General features: G+C 46.3%; 1 protein-coding gene across 1 annotated transcript in view; it reads right to left on the bottom strand.

Moving 5' to 3' along the window:
* The window catches only part of ANXA13 (annexin A13), a 57,888-nt gene that overhangs the window by 8,941 nt on the left and 37,117 nt on the right, over positions 1–11,830 (bottom strand). The window contains exons 5-8 of the mRNA XM_006879465.1: positions 9,523–9,556; positions 9,118–9,197; positions 7,320–7,388; positions 6,037–6,138 (exon numbers count right to left, since the gene is read on the bottom strand). Of these exons, the coding sequence (XP_006879527.1) occupies positions 6,037–6,138; positions 7,320–7,388; positions 9,118–9,197; positions 9,523–9,556 (285 nt within the window). The remainder of the gene's footprint in view (positions 1–6,036; positions 6,139–7,319; positions 7,389–9,117; positions 9,198–9,522; positions 9,557–11,830) is intronic.

The following is an 11,830-nucleotide window of genomic DNA, read 5'->3' as shown; positions in this document are numbered from 1 at the left end:
TGTGTGTGTGTGTGTGTGTGTGTGTGTGTGTTAATCTATCTTGTTGAGAGTCTTCCTCTCTTCCTCTGACCCGCTACTTTTCCTTAGCATGACCCCTTTGTCTAAAAACTGGTCCCTCCTGATAGCATGCCCAAAGTACGTGAGACAAAGTTTCACCATCTTTGTCTCTAACAAGAATCCGGTTGCACTTCAGACTTGGTTTTTTGACAGTCCATGGGACATTTAGTACTCTTCTCTAACACCACAATTCAAAGGCATTGATTCCTCTGTCCTCCTTATTTATTTTCTAACTCTCACATACATAGGAAGCAATTGAAAATACTATACTAGGAGCACCTTAGGTGCCAAAGACTAGGTGCACCTTAGTCTTTAAACTGTCAGCTTAAAGACTTTAAACTGACTGAGATGGGTTTCCCCTTCACCCCTTTTACAGGTCTTACTTTCTAGGAGAATGTGTGTATAGCTAAGGAGTTCCTTGGTGGTGCAGAAGGATGTGATCAATGACTAATCAAAAAGGTTAGCTGTTCAAATCCACTCTGAGGCACTTCAGGAGAAAGGCTTGGTCATCTAAAAGAAAAAAAGTCAGTCATTGAAAATCATGTGGTGCACACTTCTACCCTGGGGTCAAAATGGACCTGATGTCAATTTAATACTTCTTTCTTCCATCTCCTCTGTCCTGGGACTCGGGGACTTGGGTACACACAGTGCGTGGAGGCTGTGGAGCTGTGGCAAGGCACTGCTCTAACTTTCCCCTTTCTTTATCTAATAAAGTAGGGTAGTACAAGCTGGGAGTTGGGAGGCCGAGCATGCTAAAATACCACTTTTCTTTACTCTAGAGTAATTCCAAACGTTCATATATTCACCACTGGCTTGCATATTGTTCTGTGTGGCATTACACACTGGGTTTCTTTGCAAATATTTACAGAAACTGGAGTTCAGAGTAAATTGTGACTGTGCTTAACACAAATACTGCCCGAGACAAGCTCAGTGCAGACAAATAAGGAACGAGGACTGTCCTTGGCTTGGAGAAGTGCAGTGATGCTTCAGAAATACTCAAACTTCCTTCTTAGAAATGATCTTTTTGAGGCTCTGACATAACTGATGCCTATAAATAATTGGAGCCGTCAGTGGCGTTCATGTGGTTTATGTTGAAAAACACAAAGCAGGCTCTTCAGTGCAAGCACAATATATGTGAAGCGGGGAGAAGGGTCTAGGTTTAACGAAGCTTTACCTAATAATCCCTACAGACCTAGGCATGTGAAGAGGGGCCCCCCATTTGAAAGAGCTTGGGGGGGCCTTCCAGTCCTTGGCTGCCCTAGTCTTTCTGGGGTTTGAAGGACGGAATCAGGGTTTCCGGAGGGGGTGGTATCACTTTCCAATAAACAAGGTCCTTGTTCTGTAGTCTGAGATCCCATTTCAGGAGGACAGCATGTTCACACGGGTCTGCATTTACGAAAACTCTATTAAAGCACTTTCTGTTTCTATTGTTAAGGCCAGGCTGATGTTTTTCATTTTTCTGTGGCCTCTCAGCCTGCAAAACAGATAAAAACAGCAGAGCGGAGCTGTCTGGGGGATGGTGCTGGTTCCTGGTCAGCGTCCTGGGCTTGGATGCCATGGCTCTGCCCTCTCAGGGCCTCTTCTCTACACGACTCCAGGGGTCACTACTCACAATGCAATGAGAAGTGGGCTTCTGAGAGTTTGGCAACAGAGGGGTGCACTTCTCTTCTACCTTCACTCTTCCCCCAGCCTGTTTCTGTTGGCTGCCTCCCTGTAGTCCCTGGAGCACAATGTGAAAAGAATTAACTGGCCAAACTATCTCCCTCTCATCTGAGAGTGGCAGGCTTTTCACCTGGTTGCTGGAACAATTAGTTCCTTGGGGGGCGAGGGAGGGGAGGTTCTTTGCATAGAATCAGATTTTCTGATCTCCATCCTTAAACACATTACCAGGGCAGATTCCAGACAAGCCTCGAAGGCCCCTGGCTAAGCAGAAAGTGATGGCTGCCTCTGGTGTGGGTGGGAGGGTTGGAGTTTGGGGTGATGCAAACGGTTACACTAGAAGGTTGGAGGTTCAGGTCTACCCTGAGGTGCCTCAGAAGAAAAGCCTGGCGATCTACTTGTGAAAAATCAGCCACTGAAAACCCTGGGGAGCAAGTTTGACTCTGATACCCTTCCAGATGCCTATAAGAAGGTTGAAGGTTCTGAGTACAGTACACGGTTAATGTTCTTGGCTTCTAACTGAAGGGTGAGCAGTTTGAGACCCCTGTGCCCTCCCCCCCCCCTCCCAGAGGTCCCTGGGTACAAAGTACTGGAGATCTACTTCCGGAAGCACAGCCACAGGAATCCTGTGGCACACAGTTTGCAGTTTGACTCTTGCACACTTGGCCTTGGAATTGACTCACTGGCAACATCAAGGAGGTGGTTAGAAGACCAGGGGATGCTGCTTTCTTTTCACATTGATTCCTGGCTCCCCCATGCTGGCAGCGAGCTCACAAGGCGCCCTGTGCCCTCTGACTTTGCCACATCGGTCCTGGGCCTGAAACTCTGGAGCAGCTTTGGGAATGCAGGAGGTGAGGGAGGAGTGGTGAGGAGCGTGATGGGGTCAGGGTGAAGTGGGCATGTGCGACAACCGTGCGCCTGTGATTTATGGTGACCTCTATTTGGAAAACGGAGTTGTAGTTTATGGGGGTGACTTAAGCACTTTCATGTTTGTTAAACTGAGGAGTACAGTCATCTTACAGGAAGCAGTGGATTGGGGAAGGATTGACTGTGTCAGGGGTTAAAGTTCCTGCCCAGAGGCCAAATAAAAGGCAAAACTCCTGAGCTTTTGTCACCCAGATTCAAACTGTACCCCATGGCAGGACAACTTAATGCTACATTATACACTACTGTGATCTTGTGCTAGTATTTCAGGGTCCCTGCGGAGTTGGGCTGCAACCCAAAAGCACATGATTCAAATCCACCAGCTGCTCCATGGGAGAAAGATGGACAATCTCCTCTTGTGGCGTTAAACTGCCTATGAAAAGCTGCCAGAGGGTCAGCTTTTGAGTTGGTTCTGACTTGATGGTACATAACAACAATAATGCAGGATAGCTCTCTGGTGGCTTAGTGGGTAAGGAGTTGTGCTGCCAACCCAAGGGCAAGCAGTTGGAACCTACGAGCTGCTCCTTGATAGAGAGATGGACAGTCTCCTCCTGTGCAATTCACGGCCTCTGCAACACCCCTCACCCCACCCCCGGTGTGTGTGTGTGTGTGTGTGTGTGTGTGTGTGTGTGTAGGGGCTGGCAGCTCTGAGTTGGTCTGCTCGTTGGCAATGAGTGAGTGAGAATGCAGGGACAGGAGGCTCTATGCCACCACAGCTCCCTTGAGAAGTTGTCGGAAGTGAAACAGCCTCCGTTGCCCCCTGAATCTGTGGAAGCAGACTCTATGTGTTTGGGATCCTGATATCTGTGCTTTGGGCAGCCTGGGTGGCACAAAGAATTAAGTGTTTGGGTGCTAACAGGAAGGTCAGCATTTGGGGTCCATCCAGAGAGGCTTTGGAAAAAGGGCCTGGGGTCTGCTTCCAAGAGGTCATCCACCCAAACCAACCCACTGTGCCTGGGTTAGTGCCGACTCATAGTGACCCTCCATCCGGTTTCTGAGGCCGGAAATCCTTACTGGAGGAGACTGCATGTCATTCTTCCTCAGAGCGGCTGGTGGATTAGTACCGCTGACCTTTCAGGCACAATGCACAACGCACTGTACCACCAGAGCTCCTCTCTGAAAGATCACAGCTTTGAAAATCATGGAGTGTGGTTCCGCTCTGCAGTTCACAGGGGCCTCCAGGACTCAGAACCTGCCTGGCTGCCATTGTCAGTTCATCTGGGCTTTAACGAGCCTTCCAGGTTGTGTCCTTCTGTAAAGTTTTACAGCCTTGGACACCCGATGGAGGATTGTCGGGGTCAGAATCAGAATAGGTGGTCTTGGGGTTTTGTGAATGCATTCTCAAGTGCTGTTGATGCTGCTGTGGGGGTTAATTTTGAGAACTATTGACCTAGAAAACACACACACACACACACACACACACACACACGCGCGCGCGTGTCTGATCACATACATGATCTATAAGAAATCATCAATGACAGCTGTTCCTAGATTGCAGATCCCCGCAACAGCCCTCATCACGTGGGAAGAGGACCTGGTCACAAAGCAGCTTCAGGCCGGGGCCAGGCAGTCAGCTGCCTTTGATCTTGACTCTGGGCACAATTTGAAAGCACAGGGTGCTCAAGGCTCAAATACAGTAATGCTAAAATTCCAAAGCCTTATTGTCTTTTCATCTGCTGGCAGCACATAGGGAACACTATTTCGAGTGGGGAGTGGCCAGCTGTGGCCGAGGTGGGAGCCCAGGCTGGGGGATCTTGGAGAAGGCACCCACTCTGCTACTGACTTGCTGTGTGGTCCTGATAAGTTACAGCTGGCGTCTCCCCACCACAAAGTTCTCTTGTGCAGTTCTGTATTATAATAGCAGCTTGTCCTCCGCTCTGGTTAAGGCATTGTAGTGGAGAGAAAATGAGAGGCAGGACAAAGAACTGCTTTGGGTCATTAAAAACCCTCTACAAAAATAAAACAGGAGACCTGGGTGGGGCAGAGGGGTATGTGTGTGTGTGATGTGGAGTGTGATGGGAAATCTGATGCCACTCAAAGGCCTTTTGGAACAAAAAGTTGCTTTTCATGGAATGACTGATCACTGAGTACCTCCTAATAGCTAACTCATCTAGTTAGTGTCAACACATTAGATTTTCCAGTAATACAGCATTTTAGGTATGTCCCATTGCTCTTATGTAGGCACTGTTAGCCCAACTGTACATGAAATATCATTGCAAATATTTGTTCCTTAACCTGTGCCAGACACAGTTCTGAGCCTTTTACAGGTTGTTGTTAGATGCCTTTGAGTTGACCGTGACTCCTAGTGACTTATCTAAATCTCACCCTGTCCTGCACCATCCTCAAGATCTATCATGCTCAAGTCCATTGTTACAGTTACTGTGTCAATTAACTCCTTGAGAGTCTTCCTCTCTCTCTCTGGCCCTCCACCTCTCCCAACATGATGTCCGTTTTCAAGAGCTGGCCCCTTAAGATGATACGCCCAAAGCATGTGAGATGAAGTCTCAGCATCCTTGCCTCTGAGAAGCATCATGGTTGCACTTCCTCCAAGACAGACTTGTCAATATTCTCCTCCAACATCATAATTCAAAGGCATCAAGTCTTCTTATGTTATCCTTATTCATTTCTCAACATCAAAAAAAGAAAATTCTTACCACTGGACAAATAGGTAATATTACTACAGAGAAAAGATTGAAGTTATCAACAATTTCCCTTTACTTGGATCCACAGTCAACATACATGGTAACAACAGCAGTCAAGAAACCAGAAGACACTTTGCTTTGGGGAAATCTGCTGTCAAGGACAGCTGCAAACTGCTATAGAGCAAGGACATCAGTTCAAAGACAAAGGTGCACCTGAGTCAAGCCATTTTATAGGTAAGTATCTTATTTGAACTCTTAACAGGATGCAGTGAGTATTGGGATAGCAATCATCATGCTCCCTAAAACGTAGAGAGGTTGGACCACCAATAGTGGTATAACTAGGACTTGAACCTGGATCTCTTGTCTCTAAAGCAATTTGTCCTGCTTCTCTGTCTCTCCAGTATGTGCTAGAAAGCAGGGTTCCTCAGACTTAGTGCCCCTACCTTTGGGGAGTTAACTCAGCACTATTAATGTTTTGGGTCAAGATTATTCATTGTGGGGCTCTGTCTTGTGTATTGTATGTTTAGTGGCATCACTGTTTTCCAACCACTAAATGCCAATCCTTCCTCATCCTCTTAAGATAACTAAAAATGTCTCCAGACATGATCATACATTCCTGGGGGATGAAGTCAGCCCCAGTTTAGAACCATTGTGGTAAAGGATCCCTGTTGTCCTTCTCATGGACCTTGGCGTTTTTAAGAAATATGTCAAGAGGCAGTTCTGGTGTGACCGGAACTTAGTCTTGATCACTCACCGTTTGATAGGCTTGAAAGGTGGCTCGGAGCTGCTTGAGGCTCCTCTTGGCCAGGACTTCATTGAAGGCAAGCTCATCAGTGCCCCAACGGCCTTCCCCTGCCTTGAGGAACAAATGTAAGCATGTTGGAAAAATCTTTTGAAAAATGATTGAACTGTATTTCCCCATTGCACCTCACTATGTTGTTGTTGTTATGTGCCATCGAGTCGTAGGTGATTCATAATGACCCTATGAACGAAGTACCTGAACACCTGTATAACTTCCATCCTTTCTCCAGGTCCATAGGGTTTTCAGAGGCAAGCTATTTCGGAAGTGGATGCCACTCCTGCTTCCAAGCTTGTTTTAATCGGGGAGCTCCACCAAACACTGTCCACCAAGGGTAACCACTATAGCATTTGACACATCAGTGTCACAGTGTTTAGCATCACAGCAACCATGAGTTACCTCTGTACGGCAAGTGGACAGATCAGGGCTATACAACCTAGAAGGATGTTTGACCAAAACCAATTAAGAACAGGCCTGAGGGCTGTGGATTAAAGTCATCCACCTTTGGCTTGGTAGCATCACTTTTTGTCCACTAGGCCAACTGAGCTTTCTCCATGTTGTTGTTGGTAAGTGCCATTGAGTTGTAGGCAACTCATAGCAACCCTATGAATGAAAGACCTGAACAACTTATATAACTTTCATCCTTTCTCCAGGTTCATAGGGTTTCCAGAGGCAAGCTATTTCGGAAGTGGATGCCACTCCTGAGTCAAGTGATATACAAATGCCAATACATTGTCCTAATTACTGTAACTTTGTAGTAAGTTTTGATACTCAAACGCATTGCTTTTGAATCAGAACCGAGTCCTGGTTGACCTTCCAGCAGGTTTTCGGAGTCTGTAGATCACATGGGAGTATAGGAAACTATAAAATACATGTGAACTAGAAGACAAATGGGAAGCTCTGGTGGCTTAGTGGTAATGAGTGGCTCTGCCAACCTAAAGGCAAGCAGTTCGAATCCACCAGCTGCTCTGCAGGAGAAAGATGGTCAGTCTCCTATTGCCTCTGAAAATCTGCTGGAGGGTCAACTATGAGTCAGTTCTGACTCAATGGTACACAACAGCAACAACATATATATGAAATACTTCAAAGAGCTAAGCCTTTCTTTGCTTCTAAAAGATCATTCTTCTTTCCCAGCAAACCTCCTCCACGTGAAGGCAAAAGAAAACTTGTTGAGAATAATGCTGATAAGATAACAATGGCAATGACAAGCGCTCACTGGGACTGGCACTCCCACTTACATCATACAGATCTTTGGCATCCTGGCCAGCGAGCTCTTTGTCAACGTCATTGCCTTCATCACGATTAGCCTAGAAAAAAAAATCCACATGTAGTTATTTGCTTGAGTTGCTGCTTGACCACAAAAAAGAAAAAGAGAAAGTGGCAGAAGCCTGGGGTAACTTGAGAGAGGTGGCCTGGAGCGTCGTGCAACCTGGCGAGCAATGCCTGCTCTTTGCTGCCCTCTTTTGGGCAAAGTGTAAACAGAAGTGTCCTGCCCGTGAACACTTTCTCTTTTTTTTTTTTTTTGGTAGAAACCAAGGTCATTCACTAGAGTGTAGAAACCTGGTGATGTTCTCCTAGGGTGAGATCACTGAAGACCCATTAATCCTCCTTCTAAAATAGTGGTTTCTTCGCCCAGGCTCCTCCTGCAGAAGAACGGGGACAGTCGTGCAGAGCTCTCTCTCTTGGTGTCTCATCTGAACCCTTGGGAGGTCAGACTAGAAAATGATTCCCCCCAGTGGCCTGCATTTTGTATAATCTCTTTCCCTTGAGTGGGAGCTACAATAGCAAAAATGATAGGGATTACTTTTATGAAATATTATATTGCAAAAGAGATTTTTGCAGATGTAATTAAGATCTCTAGCTAACTAAAAGACTATGTGTCTCCAGTAGTTTGAATCCACCAGAGGCTCTGAGGTAGAAGGAAGGTCAGTCCTTTGTTGAGAATTATAGCTTTGGAAGCCCATTCATTCAAGGGCTCCTGGGTTGAAATCTATTTAACAGCAGTGGGTGGGCGGTATTAAAGGCCTTAATTAGTCAACTTAACTGAAGTGTTTCTTTTGGGTGGGCCTGATCTAATCAGAGAAGTTAGTGAAAGAAGCAGATGGGAAAAGCCAGTGAGATGAGCTTCTTGTGAGTTTGAAAGAAACCAAAGATCTTTGTGAACCGATGGTGATCTCTGGTTGACAGCTAGCATGAGAGCAAGGCCTTCAGCCCTCAGGAAGGAAATGAATATGTCAACACCACCAGTGAGCTTGGAAGGAGGCTGAGCCTGGGATGAAAATTTCGGTCCTGGCCAGCACCTAGATTCCATCCTGTGTTGTGAGACCCTAAGCAATAAAATCCCGCTGACCTGCACCTAGACCAGGACCCGTGGAAGCTCTGTGATCATCTGTCTGGGCTGTTGTAAGGCTCTGGGTTTGTGGGATTTGTTACTCTCAGCGAAAGCCAACATCCCCATCCTGCTGCAGTGGAAGCCTTGTCTCTTGTTCTGTGCTGCGAGCGTGGCCACATTGGGAGGAATGAAGCAGAGGAAACACACAAAGCTCTTGAAGATGGTGTGTTTATGAGTGCACAAGTGCTGTCCCAGGTGCTGTCCAGCTAGGGACCAGGGTTGGCGTCCTACCAGGGCCAATCCCAAATGCCCTGATCTCCTGGTGAGGATTCTGCATTTACCCAGAGAAACCGGGAGGTGAGAGTTGTATTGTGAAAGGTCGCCTTTGGCATTGAAAGAGCTGGTTTTGGCTCCTGAGCTGTGTGAACCTGGGATAGTTACTCACTCTCTCTGGACCTCAGTTTGCTATTGGCAAACTGGTTGGTGATGCTCAGTGAGACACTTCATTAACAAAAAGAGATTATAAATTGCAAACTACCTCGCAGATTATTACTATAGATGAAATCCTAATAAGGTAACCTCGCCATAGCTGGACTGTTGGAACATGGGGGAATGATCCTTCAACATGCTTAATAAAGATGGAAATACATGCTTTGCCATTCCCATCATGGCGCCATGAAGCGGTGAGACCACCTGACTCTTACCTGTAACAGGGCCACCAGGATCTTTCGCAGGCTCCCACTTGTATCATCCTTGACATCTGACTCAAGGCTCCTGTCAAATACTTCCAAGGAAGGAAAACGGAGGAGAGAAAGCTAAACCTTTCTTTTCCCAGAGGTATTATTCATTTATTTTTATAAATATAGATATAATAAATAACTTGCATTTTTAGTATTCTTCAACATGGTGATGTTAGTTACAGGTATCGAGCTGTTCAACCATTGCCATCCTCTATTTCTACATTCTCCCCTCCCTCGTCACAGAGTGGCCCCCCGAAGCAATGACTCTTCCCTCCCCCGCCCTCCAGCCACGCACCCTGGTCCCCACTAGTCAGCTTTGAGAGATGAATGTTCCCTCTTTATCTAGAGTCAGAACAAAAGGTCACTTACACCTTTGGTAGGCCTCCTTAATGGCCACAATTTCCTAGGGAAGGAAATAAAAAGAAATCAGTACTCAAGGGTGGAGTTAATCAATAAGTGGCACATGGTAAAGGCAGGACTATCTCTGGGGACGGGGTGCCTTCCTGACTGGCCTCTAAGGGGGCCCTTCCCTGGAGGACCAGGCTGGGCCTGGAGCCATCCCTGGAGATATGAAGGTTTTTCTACAAAGAAAGGTTTCTGCAAACCTTTCTACAAAGGTTTCAACTCACCCAATGTCTGATACATGCATTCTCCTTATTTAAAAATAGAAACATTACCACTCACCTAACACCTCCTTCCTCCCCACCTGCCTCACCATCCTGCACCTGTCTCCAGGTGGACAGTGATGGGGGTTCAGTGGAAATCTTCTCAAGTAAATAGGGCTTTGCATTTGAATAAACGTAAAAGCAAAATTAGTATGCTTCATTTCATGGAACTTTGGAGATACTGCTGCTTTTTTTTTTCTTTTAAATTATAGATTCATAAGAAGTTCTGGTGGCCTAGTGGAGCTAAGCTACTAACCCAAAGGCACATGGTTCGAATCCACCAGCTGTTCTGAGGAAGAAAGATCTCTTCCTGTACCATTTACTGCCTCTGACAACCTGCCGGAGGGGCAGCTATGAGTTGATTCTGACTCGATGGAACATAACAACATAACTGGTGGCACAGTGTGTGATGGCTGTGTAGTGCTGCTAAATAATGGGTGACCTCTTCCAACCCAGCAGCTTCTCCACAGGAGAAAGACGGGTTCTCTCCTCCGTAAGACTCTATAACCTTGGAAACTGGATCAAAACTCAACTCATTAACTTCAAGTCAGATCTCTCTCAGAATGACCTTCCCTTGGGTTTCTGAGGCTGTAAATCTAAATGGGGAGGGACTCCCCATCTTTCTCCCTGGGGCCACTGGTGGACCCAAACCCCTAGAGACGCAGCCTTTGGGTTCACGGTGCGGCTCGTCTCAGACTGCGCCAGTGGAGAGGGGTTTTTTAGCAATTCTGTGCCAACCAAGTCCTACAGCACCATTTGCTCAACACGACATGCTCACTTCATGTCTCTGTGTCGCGTTTTGGTAGTTCTGAAAGCATTCCAAACTTCTTCATAAAACACAACAAGCTACAATCTAATCAGGAATCCAATGTAAACAGGAAGCTCTGGTGGCTTTGTGGTAAGGAATTGTGCTGCCAACATAAAGGTCCTTGGTTCAAATTCAACAACTGCTAGCTCCGTGGGGGAATGATGGGCAATCTCCCCACACCCCCACCCCTGTACAGTTTACTGCCTCTGAAAACTGGCTCGAGAGTCACCTATGGGTTGGTTCTGACTTGACGTTCACAACAACAACAACAGTGAAAGATTAAAAAAAAAAAAATCCAAACACCCTACCCCCCAACGGTGTAAACACTGACTTTTTTATGAGCAGGGAACAAATGAAACCAGGAGTCTTGCTGTAGTATAGCACTTGCTTTACGATTGTGGTCTGGCACCAAACATGTAAGATCTCTGAGCTCTACCTGTAAACACGTGACTGAAGACGTCGCGAGTGGCCCAGTGCCCGAGTTCGGTGTTTACAAAATGGAATGCTGTACAGATTGTTTCGTGACATATGATTTTTTCACTCAGTAATATATTTAACAACAATAACAACAACAACAACAACAACATATTTTGGAGATCCAGCTAGGCTTGTGAAGAGTCACGTAGGGGTGGGGTTTAACTGACAGAAAATATTCTATCTGCAGTCAGCCTCAGTTTATTCCGTCTTCATGACGTTGGGCATTTAGGTTGCTTTCCATTTTTCTCCAGATCAAACAAAGCTGCTTGCAGCAAACAGCCTGCTTCTGCAAGGCTCAAAGCTTCTCTCTTCGGTTTAATATTTTTGTCTCAAAACTAACTCATCGCCGTTGTGTAGGAACTGACTCATAGCTGTCCCTCAGTGGGTTTTGGGAGGTGATAAGTCACGTGGGAAAAGATTGCACTTCTTTTTCTTGCCTTCAGGTTACTCGAGCAGCTTCCAACCACTGAGCCACTAGAGCTCACTGTGGTAGTGGCTGCTAAGTTTTCTTCCAGTTCATGGTAACTGATTTACAGTGCAGCAAAACGCTGCAAGGCCCTGTGATGATAAGACCTTCGTGAAGCACAGGATTTTCATTGCCTGATTTCCAGAAGTAGTTTGCCAGGCCAGCCAGTCTGCCTCCTTCCCTCCCTCCCCTCCCTTCCTCCCTCCCTCTTTCCTTTCCTTTCCTTTCCTTTCCTTTCCTTTCCTTTCCTTTCCTTTCCTT

The sequence above is a fragment of the Elephantulus edwardii genome, unplaced genomic scaffold, assembly GCF_000299155.1.
Source record: "Elephantulus edwardii isolate Elephantulus edwardi_28Jun2011 unplaced genomic scaffold, EleEdw1.0 scaffold00003, whole genome shotgun sequence".
NCBI classification, from domain to species: Eukaryota; Metazoa; Chordata; class Mammalia; order Macroscelidea; family Macroscelididae; genus Elephantulus; species Elephantulus edwardii.
Note: the sequence above shows the minus strand (reverse complement) of the source record. Positions and strands in the feature narration are given on the sequence as shown.